Genomic DNA, 19977 nt, shown 5'->3' with positions numbered 1-19977 from the left:
AAATTTCAGCTTTCTGAATCGACATTGAGTTCACACAGCCACTCTCTGCTGTGTGGGAATGAGAGTGCGCGCGCCACATCTGACAGGACCGAAGACACTCCTGTATATTATGTATAGCCTACAGCAGCCACAACACAGGTAAATGATGCGTGGGAGCGTAATTTGCTCGTCACAGCAGCTACACAGATGCGATGGGACCTCTGTTTAGTTTATTGGCGCAACTCGCATGAATGATGCTTTGTTGCAGGTGCAGCCATTGTACTTCCAGTGTTTTGAGCTGCTGTGAGGCGTTCGCCCCTATCTAGCATCTCATCCAACCTGACCTCTCCTGGAAGCTCCGCGAGTCTCCTGCAAATTCATACCGGCCCAGTGATGCCCAAAAAGGAGTTACAATACTTGGAAATCATGGCGACTAGAATGAATGAGCAAGACAACAGATCATGAGAGGCACAGTAATGTTCTAAGCATTACATTTCTTCGGTTAAATGAATAGAGCAGTAAAGATATCGCGAGTGCAGATCCCTCTCTCTCTCTCTCTCTCTCATTGAGTGATCTGCTGTCATTAGTTGGAGACCAGCAAAATATTTGAATGGTCTTTTAACATATAACAACTGAAAGTTCTGTTTTGACAACATTGCAAATTAACTAAAAGCTGTGTAATACACTCATTGCTATAAATGGTAGTTTATAGACCTCTTCTTTTTTAGTAAAAAAGTATTAGATTTGTAGGTGTGCATTTTAATTCTTATGCTCCAAACTTGTTCTTAATTGAAACATGTTGAACTCTTCTTTCATCATTTGCAGTGTTTCCAAATTGCATTGTATCATTGTTGCACTTTTCGTAACAATTTTTACAGCGGTGTTATATTATTTTCTGTGGCAGTTCATTCCGCTGTGGCAACCCCTGATGAATAAAGGGACTAAGCCAGAGTAAAATGAATAGATGAATTATTTTCTCTAAAGCTGCTTCCGGCCATGACACGTGCATACCTAAATGTTATAAGAGATGTGTTTTAGGGATTATATGCAGCATCTTTCATTTATTCTCTCAGGTAAGGCAAGATCTTCTCTTAAGGTTCATACTTAGAGGGGAAAATGTGCTCAATGCGTTATAAAGCTTGAAGCATCAGAATCGGTACTCAGTATCAGCCGATCACCATGACAAGGAATCGGTACTCAATATCAGCTGCAAAAATCCTGATCGGAGCATCACTAGCTTTGACCCAACTTGGCTGTCAGAGCAGCAATACTCCCTCTGGCTGTACAAGACTGATCTTGGTAAGTCAGTTAATGCACCCTTAGAAAAAAGAAGTATACTTAAGTAAAGGTCAAGTATAAAAGTAGACTTTATTTAGGAAGTAAATAAGCCCATTAATTCACACTGCAGTGACAAAAGCTGCACACTTGGTAGATAAAAAAAGATCTAACAATAAATATTTGTTTTTACCTTGTACAGTTCAAATAATTGTTCAGTTTTTTACTGCCATAAACGTGTCTGTGTCAGTCTCAACACCCATGGCAATTCTGTCCAATCACGTTTTAACTTTATTTCTTCAGAGTGTATAGTGTCTCTTTCATAGTTAATGCTGCTAACTTGCATGCTTCAGGGTATATCCGTTCAAATTTTCAAAAATTCAAACAAGATGAGAAACTCAATACTCATGCATGTTTCTCTCTCAGCTCACAAATTATTTTTTAAATTCAACATGCTTTGTGCTGCACCTTATTAGGCTGAATGCACACAAGATAAAATCAGAATACCCATATTTAACAGTCGGCTAAGTTTGAGCCCAAGTACAAGCATACATTAGTGAATTTTTTTTTTGAATGACAGCAGCCAAAATGAACGCTCTGGTCATTACCATTAATCAACAACAAAAGACTACATTAAATAACCAGAACTGAAATTAGAATACATGGCCTTATGAATAATAATAAAAAACATACTGTAAATGGCAGATAAGGTATTTATGCATGGTATTTTTAAATGGTATTTAAACTTAGAACCGGGTTTTTTGTTGTTGTTGTTTTTTTACAATGTAAAGCGAATCAAACTGTTAAATCGATACAAATAATCTGACAATTTAGTGAAACATCCCACCACTACTTTCTACAAATTTACTTTAAATCTGTGTTTCTCAACCACGTTCTTGGAGGACGTTTCAGCCATGCACATTTTCCATGTCTCCTTAAGCAAACACATCTGATTCGGACCATCAGCAGAGACAGAAAGACCTGTAATGGGTGTGACAGACTAAGGAGACATACAAAACATGCAGTGCTGGTGGTCCTCCAGGATTGTGGTGGAGAAACACTGCTTTAAATGATTGCAAACATACGCTCAACCTTAGGAGAGAAAAAGTGCACACATTGGACAAGGATGAATTTTTCTAATTAGCTTGGATCACAGATCAGTGTTTGTGCAGTCTATTAAATAGAGCACACTATGAAATTCTGCATAAATGAAAACAAAATATAACTTAGGTTTTACGGTGAAATGCAGGTGTAAAAAAAGTCAAACTAGTTCCCAGAGCAGCATAACTAACCTGAAGGTAGGCTACATGGTATTCAAGCAAGGCCTGGGCATTACTGATGTTCTCTTTAGTTCCGACAAAGATAAAAGGAACCATTCCCTGAAAAAAATAAAGAAAAGAGGAATAGCAGTTACATTGTTAGTAAATTCACAACCCATTTCAGACGTTTCAGGTTCAAATGCTGAAAATATGTAAATAAACAGTGTGTTGCTAACAATGTGTTGTTTTCCTCGCTGAGGTTTTATTTAGCTGCAACAGTGAGCGGTGTGTTGTATCAGGTGGGCGGCTCATTCACCTCTTGGCTGCTGACAGTGTTGTCTCTGCCAGCCCCCTGCCTGACTCCCTCCTCCCTGGGCAGCTTTTTATCATTGTCCCCTTCAATCCGAACCCGAACCACGCCCGATTTGTCGACTATTTCCTGGATAATTTTGCCATTTTTGCCAATAACTTTGCCTGTTGTGAAAAAAAAAAGAACAGAAAAGAAACAGAACTATTAGGTGAGATCATTCAGGCTTTGGCAGATCTTCAACATTTTTGCTTAGCTAATGTCTGTCCACAACTGAACCACATCCAGAAGTCCAAATGAAATGTGTCAGATAAGCAGAAAGCCAACTCACCTACTAGATTCCTTGGCACAGGGAAAGAATCCTCTTTAAACTCCAGATACGTTCTGGCCTGTTTGACTGCCTCTGGGGTCTTGGGTGAGGAAACAAAATGAACAGTTAAAAAAAAAATGAAATCATTGCTGCCAGTCACCTTATATGCATCAAAGTCGAACATTAAGAAAAGATGTTCACACCTCTCCATAGATCCGAAACGTGCAGCTTTCTTCTTCCAGCTCGATGGCAGTGACACCGGGAACCTTGCGGGCCTGCTGGATGTTGGCGCCATGTGAGCCGATGGCCAGACCCATCAGATCCTCACGCACCTTCACTTCCTCCTGATACGCAGACGCCAGCTGTTTACTTGTCTGCAATACACACAAAAACACACAATGTTGAGCTGGCTGTCTGCTTAATTAAACCACAGGGGGAATCCAGCATGGCTTTTAGAAGAATGTGCAGATAAGCAACACACAAAAAAAACAAAACAAGAATGAGAAAATATAAAAATAAAATAAACAAATGAATAATACACCAAGAGAATGCACAATCAGTGTAACCAAGATTGAGTAGGAGTTCACATTCCACAAATGTTAAGCTCCAGGGCTAGCTCCAAAAAACTAGTCAGCTCTACCAAAATGAGAAGCACAGATGGCATTTGTTTTCGTGAATTTAGAGTTGATTAAAAATATAGATTTTGTTTAGAATAATTAATTTAAAAACATACATAATTTGAGCATTTGTACAAATATCTCAGCTGGTTCAGACCTGTCATATACAAATAAATGAAAGCTCTATTAAATAACTCATTCAAAATTGCCGATTCATTTAGAAACTAAGTGAGCAGAAATGTATTACAGTAGATTGAATAATTGGACCATGTTTTTACTTAAGTTATGGTTCAGTATACAGAAGAAATTACAATTACAAAAACATAATGGGATATTAAGGATAGCATTCAACCCAGATTTTCAACCTTGTAGACTGGATAAGAGATTTAAACAGTGAGTTTAAAGAGGAATCACATCATTCAGTTCAGTGACCTCTTTTCACAGAACTATTCATGAGTTATCAGACCCTATCAGATACATTTGGCCTAGACAAGCAGGACTTGTACAGATACTTGCAAGTTAGGGATTACTTTAATAAAAAACATTTAAAAAAATTTAAGGATTATTATAATTTGATCACAGTATTTTTTGATTCATACATAAAATAACAAAAAAACTAGTCTCTAAATTATATGAATGCATACAAAACAGTAAGACTCATTCATCAAATTACATAACAAAAATGGGAGAACGAGTCAAACCAACAAATAACAGAGGAAGACTGATTTGACTGACATATGCGTGTCACACTTGCAAAAACCCCAAACTCGAGAGCTTGGAGAGAGTTTGGACAGAAATCTGATTAGGTTCTTTATAACTCCTAAACTGTCTGCATTGCATACATGTATTGAAAGATTGGGCTCTTGTTGGAGACAACGTGGAACCTCAATGACTAACCATTTTCACGCTTTTTGGGTTTGCCCAAAAATACAAACCAATAGATATTAAAATAAAAAAAGAGAAACTGGAGAAGAATTGGATTACTCATTTATTACATTATACCTTGGGAAGATACCAGAAATTATTCCAACTATTGACAAATACTTAATTCAAATACTTTTGGTAAGTAGCAGAAATGTAGGCTTCAGTTCATGGCACCAGGTAAACACCATGGGGACGCTTGCCTGCTTCAGCCTGAGTAACCCGGTGAGCGATAACACCATGCAGTCCTCTGTAGCACACCCTCATGTTGTCAGTAATAGTGTTGTCCCAGTATTGAAATTTTAGAAACGTACATTTCTCGCTAACATTTAAGCGCCGCTGAGCGAGTTCTTAAACACCACAGATTTGTCATTGTGTTTACCAGTGCTCATAAGAAATTACTGAGATTGGCCATGAAAAGTCATAAATTCACTGCTCTTCACAGAGTGCAAACACAGATACTGGAGTGTTTTAAATCCACGAAGATCAGGGCATTCATCAGCACATCGCTCATCCGTGTTTGCACTCTATAAACATTGGTGAAGTGCAGTGAATGTTGACGTTTTTTTTTTTACAATTTCAGTACGGACTGGTGCCTAAATTCAGTATCATGACTAGTCTAATATTGTGAAAGAATCAGTTTATTAATCTGGGTTTGATAAAAAGCATTTAAAATGTGTGTTTGGGACAGAAAACGTTAGCCAACTAGTGCCATTTACCTTAATTTAGCTAAAAATTCACTATCCATTCAGAACGGACTTCAGGTTACTTGGAAGGCGGCGAAATTATAAATTCGTGTCACTTTCTCTTTGCTGACAAGATATACAGCCAGGTACACAACGTTCCCATGTGACTTCAGGTGATACTTCCGGGTTTCTTCCCACTGCAGCTTCGATTTCTCTTTTAAAATGGCGAATGCGTGAAATCAGTCTATAGTCTAATTTCATTATAGAGAGAAATAACAGATAAACCAAGACTGCAATTCGGTCAATTTTGCTAACAGATAAACAGCTCTTGTTAATATTTCAGCATGTTTTCACTTTCGTATTCGACATGAAACACATTTACCGTTAGGAATGACATCCCGCTCTACTCATAATTCTCTCTGCATATAGCCATATATGCCTATTACACAACTATAAAACACTGTGATATGGGTTGGTTGGTTAGTTCATTAGGTTGTATTGCTTTCTCACTACAATCAAGCCACTCCAGAGTGTTTCAATCGAGCCAAGACCACCTTGATGGTTTTAGTGTGAAGCAGAGTGTGATTGTGGTATCCACATATGCAAAACAAACTGAGCAAAGGAGCCAAATGTGCCAGGTTCCGAAACAAACATCTAGGTGTGAAAGCACCTTAAACTGGTGTATAAAAATCAGTATCACATTTTTAACATGAATGATACAATTGTACAGCAAATGCACAAAATTCCTGAAACGATTCTCATTACAATAATCACTCAAAAATCTGTAAAACAAGAAGTTTCAGAAACTATTCATAGACAAGGCTGTTTATGGAGTATTAAAGGTATTATTTCTGTTAATCACTTGATTAACCATCAATGGAAAACCAGCTTTTATATCTTCTTATAAAAGAAATTCCCATTAAACAAAATACCAATACTGCATGTGCTTACCTCTAAGTGTTTGGTGGCCTCCTCATTGCGGGACATCAGCATTAGTTTGGTGCGAATACTCCGGAAATGCATGTCACTCAGTAGCCCAGCTCGTTTCACTGTGGACTCATTTGTAGACTGAGGAGAAGCAGACGAACATCTTCAGAAACAAAGCTATCAGTATCAATAATCACTATTAAAAAGATCAAGTAAATACTAAACGCTGACCAGGACAATTAGTTGGTGTGTAGAGGTGTTGTAGAAGATGCAATTTGCTCCGATAGCTTTCCTGAAGTCTTTGTGGATGTTCTCGGTCAAACAGCTGCACCATTTAGAAAGGAAAAGAATAATTAACATTAATTTCTAAAACGCATATTCAATACAGAACTCTTCAAGACCCAGATTTTATATTAAACAAAGTTACTGTACAACACATTGATAAAACTGCATTGGCCAAATTTGGATCAAAATGATTAGAATAAAATTAGAAAGCAGCTTGAGAACAACATTTGAATAAATGTTGTCTGATGTTGTTCTTGACAGCTGATATATGCAAACACATTATGTAAATAAGAGAAATGTTGCAGCAGGTGAACAATGTAGCCCAAATCATATTTTCCTTTAGTGTTTCGTTGAAGGACATTTAGTTGTTGTTTGTTGCTAAGGACGCACTGAACTAATTTGGTTAAATCAAACAACCAAATAACAAATTTACACAATGTCCTGACATGAGAAGATATGGAAACACAAATTTTGATACCATCTGAATGCTGCAAATGTAACTTACATGTCTCTGAGATCCTCTGGTACAGCGATAGGGACTTTATAGAAGGAATTTTGAGCCGAGGGGCTGTTGGGATTGACTGGCCGGATTCGCTCTGATGTGACAATTTCATTGTATGTGGCGTCGCAGGCTGCATACTCGATCACATAGAACTGTATAGACAAAAACAAAACCGATATCACAATGCCTATCACCACATGTATATGATGAAACCTCCTTCAGAGAAGAGACCTTTTATCAACGTATACATTTTAAATAAGTGGCAAAAGGAGTGGGATGCACTGGAAAATGATAAATTGTATGAAATTCAACCTGAAATCTCAAACTGAGTTAAGACATTTTAAGACTAGATTTGATCAAATGATTTTTTCAAGATGTTGTACTAGACATACAAGATTAACCCATGCCTTTTTGCTTAAAGGTGAAGACCCCACTCAATGTTTGCACTGCACAACTCCCCTTACTGTAAAACACATTTTACTGGACTGTGCTGGTTTTAATGATTTCAGAAGGCTTTTTTTATGAAATGAACTCTCTTTAGAACATTTAAGGACACCAGGAAATGTTTTTAGAATTTTTATAATTTAATAGCGCTAAAAATCTTATTTAATATATGTATTCTTTTGTTTGTTTCTTTTAATTTTACATTTATTATTGAAATGTTCTTGCCATGAAAATAGATTGCTGATTGCTGACAAGGCATTAAACAAAAATTCATTACATTACAAAACAAAATCTCTGCATGCACATGAACTGTCAAAGGACACAACTTTAAAAAAAAAAAAAAAAATTCCCTTGAGTTAAACAGTTTTTCATTTTTGAATCCATTGAACTGATTTCTGGGTCTGGCAGGAGCACTTTTAGCTTAGCATAAACCACTGAATCGGATTAGACCATTAGCCGAATTTGTCTGCAGTGGGTGCAAGGATTTTACACTGATTTTAACTGGTGGTGCAAGTGCAGGGTGTAGCGTAATATCATTGTGCCTGCTGCAGCCATGGTACAATGGTAAAGTTCATTGATTATGCCAGAATGAGAGTATAGTACTTTGCAATAGCGACAAAGAAAATAGCAATATTGGAACCTACACTTTTTAGCATTTATGTTAATGATATTGCCTCTGCTGCAGGTGATTCTTACATACATCTGTACGCCGATGATACCATCTAGTTCTTCTCTGACTACAACACTTTCTTCACTGCAAGCCAATTTAAGCATCCATTGCACTTTTACCAATCTTCATTTAGTTTTAAATACTAATAAAACAAAATGTATGGTTTTAACAGACATGTAACACAAGTTGAAACAATTTTCTCTTCGGACGGTACTGAGATTGATTATGTTGACTGCTACAAGTATCTTGGAATCTGGTTAGATGGTAAACTTGCATAAATGAGTTGATCAAAAAGGTTAAAACCCGGATTGGTTCTTTACAGAAACAAATCTTCCTTTACGCACTCTTCAAAGCAGCATTTGGTCAAATTACAGTATTACCAATTTTGGATTATGGGGATTTAATTTACAGATCAGGTTCAAAGTCCCCTTCACGAAACTGGATGTTATTTACTATGCAACAATTTGTTTAGTTACTAGTGCGCCATTTAATACTCATCACTGTCAACTGTATTCTTTACTGAATTGGCCTTCTCTTCAATCACGTCGACAAATTCATTGGTTTATGTTCATTTACAAAACTCTTATTGGGAAAAACTCCACTATATTCACAGTCACTTAACATTCATGTCGAAATCTGCACTCTACTAGTTTTATTAACCTTTGTGCGCACATCATTTGGTCGCAACTCTTTCAGATTTCTGCTGCTGATGCTTGGAATCATCTGCAGCTGATCTGAAAGCTCAACACTTTCAATTCCACTATCATCCTTTAAAAATTCAATCCAGTTAACAGTACAAGATCACTGTGCTTGTTTTTAGTTTTTCCTTGGTTTTATATGTTATTATCTGCATTTGTGAAATTCTTGTATTGTATCCCTACTGCTTTGTATTGTTTCTGCTTGCCTCTTGGCCAGGTCATCGTTGTAAAAACTGGTTCTCAATTGACTTAATTGGTTAAATAAAGATTATTATTTCCAAGCGAGATGCAAATGGTCTATTCCAGGGGTGCTCAACCATGTTCCCGAAGATCTGCCTTCCTGCAGAGTTTAGCTCCAACCTGATCAAACATAACTAAACCAACTAAATAGGATCTGAAGGAGCACTTGGTAATTAAAGACAGGTGTGTGTTTGATCAAAGTTGCAGGTGAGCTCTGCAGGAAGGTAGATCTCCAGGAATAGGGTTGAGCACCCCTGGTCAAATTAGAGTCAATGATCTATGCTAAGCTAAGCCAAAAATTCTCCAGACCTGGAGATTTGGTTGAATGGGTACAAAACTGTTAATCCTAAAATTAACTCTGGGGAAGTTGTAAAATGAGCCCTTATTCAAAAAAAAAAAAAAAGTGAAGTTTCCTTTAGACTGGTAGTTCAATGGATAATTAGTCACTTGAATCATTTTGATTGCCTAAACATGGTGCTGTGAGATCAAATATTTTATTTTATAATAGCAAAGATGCATTTTAGACCACTTAAAATAATAATTTATTTGACAATTAGCCATCTAAAAAGTTGGATAATAATCTACAAACAGCTTTAAACGGGCCTCCTGATCAACCAGTCTGGTTCACTTTGTGATAATGACCAGCTGACTGTTTATTACACAAGTCACAATGGCCTCTTTCACAACCTCGCAACTTTAAAGACACAGCAAACAGAGCGAAGCTGCTCAAAGACGGTTTTGTTGTGCGAGACCACTAGCTCAAAATGACAGTAATTGGTCAATGTGATGAGACGCATTAGCACAGCACACACTCAGTGCGACTGAAGCCATCTTGCAGACAGAAGCAATAAGGCAACATTAAGTATCTGCCGTCTGTAAGGCAGTAAACGCAGTGGGGAAGAAAATCGATTTGAAGATAATCTATGAACAGCCCATAGTGCTGCAAAACAAACCCTAAAATAAGCCAAAGAAGCCACATCTCATATCAGCAGAAACATGCAACTACGCTCAATGACCTGGAATGCAGTCAAAAGTCAAGTCTAAATTCGTCCCATTATTCGACTGGCCCAGTGAATGTGTGCAAGAGGGAGACGACAGCTCCCCGGTGCTTCATGTAACACTGTGAGAGGTCTGACTGTCAACCCATGTGCTGCCTTAACCTAATTAGACCACAATGTGTGGAGAAGCAGGTTCGAAAAAGACTTTGTGTCAGCAAACTGCGGATGGCAAACAAGTTTTGAGAAAGTTAAGCAAGATTAGAGAGTACATTAATACTTCTGTATTTATAGTTTCAGTAATTAAAATGAAATAAGAAATGCTGCCAGTAGCCCAAGTAGCCAATTCTACCCCTTAGCCCTTCACCTTCCCCCACCCCTCGTTTTGTGCGTTCACGTGAAGTGGTAGAGGAGTCCCAATTCTCTTTAGCTTGAAGGCATAGAGTTAAGGGCAAGGGGTAGATAGCCCTTCGAACGGAGATTTTCCAGGACCACACTCGAGACCAAGGGGTAAGAAAATTTCCCAGAATACACTAGCTACAACGGCAGCATCGCTGCGTCTGGAGGAAAGGAGATCCACTAATTAATATTTTTTTTGTTATTACTACGAATTTTTACAACAAACAAGTATATATTTTTTAATATATTCATAACCGGGTTCATGTTTTACCCTCACGCTTAAAAAAAAAAAAGCTAAAATAAAAACTAGACCATATCACTTTTTCTTATGAAGGGCCAAAAGCCAAACTTGATTGAGGCTAGTGGGCAAATTCCTATTATATTTAATGATGTTTAAAAAAAAATAATACTAGAAAACCTTGTTTTATATTCACTAAATAGAGATTTTTTTTACATATAATAATGAACTTATTACAATAAAAACCAAATAATCTCATTTAAAACATGATTACACTAGTTTGTCCTGATTTGCTCGCCGATGTGTTCCTCATAGTTCATTGAGTGACAGTATTTATATTTTAAAAAAAATCTGATTCATTTACAGCATTTTATTGAAACAATAATTATCAAGTCATAAATCTAGGTTGGAATTGTATAAATAAATAATCTTATGAGCAGCACAGTGATGTTTTCACCTTAACAGCTCACAATAAAAGTGTCTCAGAGCATCGTCACCAGTAGGGCTGTGTCATTAATCAAAATACAAATCGCAATTTAAAACGTTGCAATTAGCTAAATCGCAAGAAGCATTGACACTCAATCTAGAAGCAATTTCAGAGTTCTTTGCTAATAAGTTAATATTTTAAGTTCCTTTTTTTAAACTAACACTCACTGCATTTTAGCAGTAAGAAGCTACAATACAGATTATTGAGCTGAAGATCAACTACAAAATGAAACCCCAAATCAAAATGTCTGCCAAAAATAAATAAATTTGCAATTTGATATTTTCCCCAAATCTCACAGCCCTAGTCATCAGCCATTGGAAGTTTGTTTGAAATGTTTGTTTTAGGTTGTTAGATCCTACAGTTTATGCTAGCATTGTACCATTCGATTAACTCTGTTAAACCTATGTTCCAGGATAAATTCAAGTGAGGTTCTGCTGTTGATTACAAACAGAAACAATTCAGATGTGAAAATCAATTTCCCATAAAATAAAGACAAATCTTACATTATTACATTTTAAATGAACGTTTATCCATTTTATTGCACTTTAATATCAGCTAGTAGACATCACTGAATCACGAGAAAATCAAAATTGGCTTCATAAAAAAGCAGAAAGTCTTAATCTAACTACACGTACGAAGTAACATTGCTAACAACTGTTTTTGTGCTTTAAGAGTCTTTCAACTATTGTCATGACCACGCAAAGTTGTTTAAGGTCCCATGAAATAAAATAAAGTTCAGATGTTAGTATAAGAACTGTTCGTTTTTAAGATATCTGTAAGTATATATCGTGTGCTTCTAAACAGTGACTAAATTCGCATTTAGAAGATATAAAACTGATATAAATATGTAAAGCTTGTAGTTGGTAGTTTACAGTTTCATATCAAATCTTGACCAATCAAATGCTCTCTAGTATCTGACATGTCCCACCCCCTTCAAGACGCTTCTAGTTTGCCTTTCATTTGATACACTTAAACTCAACCACTTTCACTGGCAGAGCGGTGATAAAAGCAAAATGCTATTGGTTGTTTTTTTAAAAAGGAGAGGCGTTACATTATGTTCCACCCTCTCTTCGTGTTTCGGTTGAGATTACATCTAACATAAAATAAAAAAATCCAAAGCACTTTACAGGACCTTTAGGTCTAATTTACAAATAAACAATATTTAATGTAATATTGACACCATCTTCAGAATGCAAATAGTCAAAAATACAGACCTTTCCTTTAACCCAGGACCAAAATCTGACAGAACCATACAGAAAAATCCAGATGTCTTTAAACAGAGCTACATTTTGCAGTTGTTGATCTTGCTCATGCATACTGAACATATATTCTACAGCTTAAGGCAATCTGCCATTAGATCACCAAGAGGTTCATTCTGACTCAATAAATGAGATCACTCCAATGTTTGGGTAACTGGGTCAGTGCTGCAGATGTGTGTGTGTGTTTGCTAAAGGCCTGCTAGAGCAGCGAGACCCAAAAAGACCCGAAACACCCTCCATCAATATTCATATATTCACTTTGGACTCAACTTCGGAGGCCAACCGAGAGAATAATGAGAGTCAGAAGCCTTGAAATTCAGAGCCCGTAACCCACATCTGATCAAACATGTGCTTATGTATGCAGTGGTCGCCTGCACACCTGGACCTGACTTACCTCTCCCTTCATCATCCTCACTCTCGCCAGCCACCAGCCGCAGGGCTCCTGCTCATTGGCTCTGGAGTAAACCTGCAAGAGAAAGACCAGGTTGGTGAAAGAAAAAAAAAGCATTAAAGGAAATGGTCTGTGTGTGAAAACAAAAGAGCAAATTAATTAGTATTTGTTTGTACCATAATACCAGTGTATTGAGAATAGTGAAAAGAACAAGTCAAGGTAGACTATATCAGGTATGTATGGACACGGTAGACAACCTGTTTCTGAATAGAATACTAATAAAGACCAAAAATTTCCAACGTACAACGCCCAGCAAATAAAAAAACCTATAATTTTTAAGTGAATCGCCTTTATCTTTGAATACAGTGTGCACTTATACTTGCACTGTGACACTGCAAAAGGTTAATTCCCATCAAGATTTGCATTCATTTTTGGCTGAGATCTTGCATTGGCAACAGAAGCACCCTCGCTTATTTTTTGGGACTCCGAGGAGAACCACTCTGTAAAATGTACTCCAGCTCATCTCTAATCTTTTGGTGGGGTTGAAGTCAATTGCAATTAAACTGTCTAAATGAAGCCTTCTTTCTGAATTTGGGCCCAATGAATCTTACATGATCATGTGATTTACATCTTCTGAAATGGTTGTTTAAAATAGAATTGAATGCCTTTTATTGTCACTGTACAAATATAAAATGTACATTATGTAGATATGTGATGAGATTAAGTGCATCTTACTACTCCGTTCAAACATAAATATATTCTAACAACATGAATCACACTAAACAACAAGTTACAATAGAATGAACTGTAGATGATAAACAGGGGGGGGGGGTTAGAGGGAGGTAGGGTGATCTCAGTAAGCAGTTCTGAAGAAGGAGAAATATATACAAGATTTAATATATAAATGTAAGATGATAAATAAATAGTAGTGCAAAATAGGGGATGAGAGGTGAGTAAACAGTTTTGAGGATGAACGAGAGATATCGACAAGATGTATACAATGTGTGTTTTGCATAATGTCCAATGAAATAAGTGATTTAAGCCAGTCCATGTGTGTGCATTTGAGAGGTCAGTGCATGCGAGTTGAGGATGGTAATGGCTTTTGGGAAAAATAAATAAATAAGATTTTTTTTAAGAAATAAAGCCACACAGTGAGCCATTGAGGGTTAAATGATTTGTTGCCAATCAAACAGCAAGCCAGAAACATTTTAATCACATCAATAAATATCCATTCACAGACTCTTAAAGACTCATAAAACCAAATAGCTACTTTTGCTTTGGTCAGGCAGTGAACATTATAAAACAACTTCATGGCAAAAAAATGATGTCCATAAATTTGTTAAAAAATACTTTACTAAAGGACTTAATCAATTCACATAATTATTACAAATTAAAATATCCAAAAATGCATTATTTACCTAAATTATTTATTAACAATGTTGTCAGCAGATATGAGGTGTATTTCAGACCTGTTAGTCAGTCAATGCCAAATAAATTAACTGATGATAACTTCCTTGTTTTGATCAACAACAAAAATAATAGGTACTGACATTCTTCAACTGTTTAGCTAATCAAAATAACTTATTATAATCAGCAGTGTTGGGGAAAGTTTCTTAAAGCAATATGCATTACAATATTGAGTTACTTCTCAAAAAAGTAACTTGTTGCGTTACTTAGTTACTTTATAGGATAAGTGATGCATTGTTACTTTTGCGTTACCTGGCTGAGGCTTGATCTCTTTCAGTCAGTAGTTTTTTCTCTTTTTTGAAAACAGAGAAGCTCTGCAATTAACAGCGCACTGTATAACCTGCACCTACATTTACCTTTAAAAAACACGTATACAGATTATTGAAAGTTTAAAGCAATGTGTTTGCTATTTCTGTCTTAAGTAAAATCACTATTCATTGAGACAATCTCCTTTTCCATTCACTGTGACTACTCTAAATCAGAATTTTTAAATAATTAAATAAACCAAAAAGTAACTCAAATATTATTACTTTAAGTAATGCGTTACTTTACTCGTTACTTAGAAAAGTTATATTATTATGTAACTTGTGGGTTTTGTAATGCGTTACCCCCAACACTGATTATCAGGCAGGCCTGTCATGATATCTATTTTTATTGTATGATATATTGCTACAAAATATATTGCAAAAAATTATATTATTGTCATTTTAAGATCATTTTATGCCACACATTATATGACGCCAGAAAGAAAATATAATGTCATCACAATGCACAATGTACACTCTTCCAAAGAACACATCATATTATATTCTTAAGAATATTTCATTTAATTACAGTCATTTTCAATTTAATAATCAGACATTGAAATCAGAAAAAGAAACTGCACATCCTAAATAAATAATAATAATAGTTAACAAAATGTGCAAGGTAGAAAGTAACAGAGGTTTCGATATCTGGTACCAGGTCTGTTTTCAGCTGTCAGACACCCACATGAAAATATACTATAATAATTTATAGTAAATACTATAGTGTTTTTTAACCGTACTGACACTGACGCCTCCAATAGAGATAAAGAATATATTTATTGCACAATCAGCTAAAATGTTGCTAGAATTGGTTTTTATGTATTGGCGATACATATTGCATCACCAAAAATGATGGAGGTCATGTCCGTGTGCTGTGCGATAAGTCAATATATTGATTATTGTGACAGGTCTATTATGAGGCAATAACATGTATAAAATAACCAGCATCATTTAGTCTTTCATTCTTTGTGAAACAACGCTTTTTAAGTACAGGTGTTTGCATAAAAATAGCATGCATTGAAAGAATAATAGAATAATAAATAGAATAGAATAATGAACAAAACCTTTCTGAAACATGAATACATTATTTAGCAAATATCATTGTAAATTAAATCAAACGTTCACTTTCTAAGGACTTTGTTTACACCTGGCATTAAGATAAATAATAAATATGTAAATGAGATCTGAAATGTTTTGACTGTGAATGTGTTTGACTTTAAAATTGGCCCATTTTTAGCGCTAGAGAAAGTGATGTGAAATGATCCGATACACATTTTCAAGGCAGACCAATTCAAAAGTCTATTTCTTCAGTGATGATTCATATGAGGAGTCTTTTTTCAGGGTGTTGGAAAAGTGAGCGTATCCTTACCTCCACCTCATCTCCCTCACATATGTCCTTGTGGTAATCGGTTGGGGGCGGCAACCTCACGTCACTGAACGGCAGCTGTCTCTCCGGTTGCCAGCTTGTGGAAAGAAGCCACACACAACTGTCAGTCAGCTTTCTAACGACAGGTATAACTCAAGTTCCACTCATTTGACACCCCACCTCCAAAAACCCAGTGCTCGCTGGCCTAACAAGCTCAATGCAGAGAAGCGCCACAGTTTAATGTAACACACACTTACTCTGACGGACGCCAGTGTCAATTTAGTAAAGATCAATCTGGTGGGAAAGTAAATGATGATGTAGGGTGTCAACAATAAGATATGATGGTTCACTGTAGCTCTTTAGTTGTGAAATGAGAAAAGCACATGGCTCTCAAACATGCTCACACACACACAAACTTTCTTAAACATTTCATGGAATCAATCTGTTTGACCAAATCAGTTAAACATTATTACTCAGAAATCTAATAAAACCGAAAGCACATAGTCATGATCAGAGAGATGATCGTGCTCGTGGTCGTTCAAGGGCCAGCAGAACCATCCCAAGAATGGCAGGACCACTGTCCCGCACTCCCCTGCCTGCATAACAGGACTATTTATGGATCTCACTCAGCCCAAAACAGGAGAGGGGGTGGGGGGGCAGATAAAGATGGGAGGAGTAGGGAGATGTGGAGGGGGGAAAGAGGGGGATAGGAGAACTATAAAGAGCTGTCTGACAGCTGCCCGAGAGAGTAAGCACAGGTGCTGAGAGAGACAGGCTCCAGCACATGGCTGAAGGAAAAGTGGAAGTGATTTATCAGTTAAACGCTAAAGCAAACAAGCTGATCGGGAGATGAGAATTATCAGATAAGACTAGGCTTGGGCGGTAACATGGTATACCATGGGATCTAAAAATTGCAACGGTATCAGTTTCAATACTGTTATACCGTCATAAAACAAACAATGCACTTATATAGGAGACAAAGATTAAATATTAAATATATTTATTTAATGCCTAAAAATGTGTGTGTCGTTGTCATCATGGCGTGGAGAAGAAACAGAGAGGTGGGGAAAGATGGTGAATTGCGAACCAAATGACCTGGTCACGAAAAACTACAGAACTTCTGCAGTTTGGCAGTATTCCGGGTTTCGACTGAAAATGAAGGGAGAGGCGGTAAATACAGAGTCCATTGGCAAGTTGTGCATCAAAAAGGTGACCGCAAGAGATGGAAATACCTCCAACCTAAGGTTTCAAATACAGTATTCAGTGTCTGAAGGGTTTAAGCACAAGCCAACAGTTTAGTGACGCTGTCTGAGCCTTAACGTCATAATTTAATTATGCACGGTAATACTGTATACCGAGGTAAAACAGAGAAGGAGGTTTGATGGTATCAAAATTTGGATACACCCAAGCCTAGATAAGACCACTTCTGCCATTTTAAGCCTTGCATAAAATCATACATGAATGACGATGTACTTTAAAATAGTAAATATACAGACTGATTTACTTTTATACGATAATATTGAAATCTAATAATAATAGTATTATGAATTTTATTAAATTAGGATTATATCCACTTTTTTAAATATAAAAAAAACAAAAAGTTAGGGGAAACTATAGGACTTTTTTTTATTAAAAATATAAAGTTTTTAATGTTTTTGAAGGAGGGTGCATTTGACAAACTTTCTAAACAAACGCTTCCCATTCAAACACATTTCAATGAATTTCTGTTCTGGCAATGATCAGCTTTAAGCAGTCATTTATCCCATCTTTGGTGTCACATGAGCTTCCAGAAATCAATCTAATAGGTGAATATGGCGCTCAAGTAACATTTGCTGAACATAAATCACAGTTAATAAAGTTAAAAGAAGAGCATTTATTTGAAATGGAGACATTATGTAAGATTAAAAATGTTTACTGTAACGTTTGATCATTTCAGTGTATTTTATTTGAAACAGTATAAATTAGGCATGGGACGATAACCGGTTTCAATGTTTACCACGGTTTGGAAAAGTCAAGGTTTTAAAACCGGCAAAATTTTTAGGATAACAGTATCTCCAGCAGAAAAGATATCCAAAGATGCTGTTTTAAATTGTAAATAAATCTGTGTTTCTGAAACAAATGAAGACAGCAGAAGTCAGTGATTCATTTAAATTATTTAGCATGATATCTTTACTGCTCCAAAATACTTTAAACGTTTCGCAAAATTAAATATATTGTGTTCAAAGGGGAAAAAGATTTAGTTTTTTACCCAGACCATTAAAAAGAACTTATTGTAGAGCAGTAATCACAATACTATGAAACTGTGATATTTTTATCCAAGGTTATCATACCTCCAGAATCTTATACCAGCCCATGCCTAAAATTTACAATTTTATATATATATATATATATATATATATATATATATATATATATATATATATATATATATATATATATATATATATATATATATATATATATATATATATATATATATATATATATATATATATATATATATATATATATATATATATGAAGAGTTTATGCAAAAACCTCTATGTGCCGTCAGAAATTTTTATCGAAAATGAGCATTATTCTCAGCCACTTTTGTTTATGTTCAGTTATTTCACTTTGAAGATCATGAAAAAAAACTTATTCTTTGCCATAAGTGAAATCACTGAACCTACACACAGGAGCATGATAAAAATGCTAATTTTAGAAGAAATTTTCAGACAGCATTTAGAGGTTTTTGCCTCTGAACTCTTCATATACAAGTGTACAGTTTAAGCCAGTACTGCAGTACAGCTGCTACTTTCCTCTTAAAGAGCCAATAAATTGCCTTTAAACAAGGTAAAACTGTACTCCTCTTGGCTAACTTTATATTTTTGCTGGTTGTGTAGGAGTCAGAAAGTGAATAATCTCTAGCAAAACCTTGTAAAAGAGGCATAGACTTTGGGAAAGAGCGTGGACAGGAAGCGCTCAGCCAACTTACTTGTTTTCAAAGACTATTGTGAGGGAGTCTTCGTGAACATCTTTGATGAAACCCTACAAAAAGAAGAAAAAAGATGATCAGCATAACTGTTTGCCATTGAATCACGTTGGCATCTGTTTCTTAGGCATTGGCAAACAAAACTTGCGTGAGGCAATGTGATATACATAGCATGTACAAACACATTTAGTTCACTAAGCAACACCTATGCCACAAACGTGGGCACATGCATGTCACAGGTGTAGTACATGGTAGCATGTGAATGCGAGACGTATTTGGGGGTGGGGGGAATCGGGAGGCGGCACTCAAAGTCCCCTCCTCAAAATCTGTTCCTCATTCATCACTCCTCCTTCCACCACAAACCTCAAAGCTGCCATAAAACGATTACCCTAGTCGCCACCCCTATTATAGCTTAGCTACATACTGCCAATGCCTAATATGGGACGGAGAGGCTGAGACGAGGGTGAATGAAAAAAATTCGACAGAACGAGTTCCAGTATGTCACCTGCTTGGAAGAGACAGGCTGGTTTCCGGAAAACTGGCACAAGCACATACTGTATGCAGGCCTATTTAGAGCCATGTGAATATACATACAACCACCTAATGCATGAATCTGCATTATCACGCTTGCCAAATAATTAAGCAACTATAAATGACGATCCTACAGTATTTATGCATGTCAATGGGACAAGACACAAAACCAGCGTAAAAAGAGCTGTAAAGTTACATGTAAAAAAATATCGAGCTCTCTTTACGAGCTTTCAAAAATGAAGATTTACTGCCTGCTAATTTACAAGTCAGCAAAAGAGACTAAAAGCAGCTGGGCAGGCTTTTAATATAAACTGTCCCATGTTGAAACTGTTCCAACATACTAGATTGTGAATTTACATATTAGTGTCTGCTGGCCAGTTCTGTGCAGGAGAGGCGTTAGGGTGGCCTTACGTTAGGGAGGTATTTCTGGGTATGTAACACTACA

General features: G+C 36.3%; 1 protein-coding gene across 2 annotated transcripts in view; it reads right to left on the bottom strand.

Annotated features, from left to right (window-relative positions):
* The window catches only part of fxr2 (FMR1 autosomal homolog 2), a 43611-nt gene that overhangs the window by 21654 nt on the left and 1980 nt on the right, over nucleotides 1-19977 (bottom strand). For both annotated transcript variants that reach the window (XM_056461251.1, XM_056461252.1), the window contains exons 2-11: nucleotides 19005-19057; nucleotides 16031-16124; nucleotides 12893-12964; nucleotides 7072-7220; nucleotides 6513-6606; nucleotides 6306-6422; nucleotides 3334-3504; nucleotides 3152-3230; nucleotides 2830-2987; nucleotides 2547-2633 (exon numbers count right to left, since the gene is read on the bottom strand). In XM_056461251.1, the coding sequence (XP_056317226.1) occupies nucleotides 2547-2633; nucleotides 2830-2987; nucleotides 3152-3230; nucleotides 3334-3504; nucleotides 6306-6422; nucleotides 6513-6606; nucleotides 7072-7220; nucleotides 12893-12964; nucleotides 16031-16124; nucleotides 19005-19057 (1074 nt within the window). The remainder of the gene's footprint in view (nucleotides 1-2546; nucleotides 2634-2829; nucleotides 2988-3151; nucleotides 3231-3333; nucleotides 3505-6305; nucleotides 6423-6512; nucleotides 6607-7071; nucleotides 7221-12892; nucleotides 12965-16030; nucleotides 16125-19004; nucleotides 19058-19977) is intronic.

This window comes from Danio aesculapii, chromosome 7 (assembly GCF_903798145.1).
Source record: "Danio aesculapii chromosome 7, fDanAes4.1, whole genome shotgun sequence".
NCBI lineage: Eukaryota > Metazoa > Chordata > Actinopteri > Cypriniformes > Danionidae > Danio > Danio aesculapii.
This window is presented reverse-complemented; position numbering and strand designations above follow the sequence as displayed.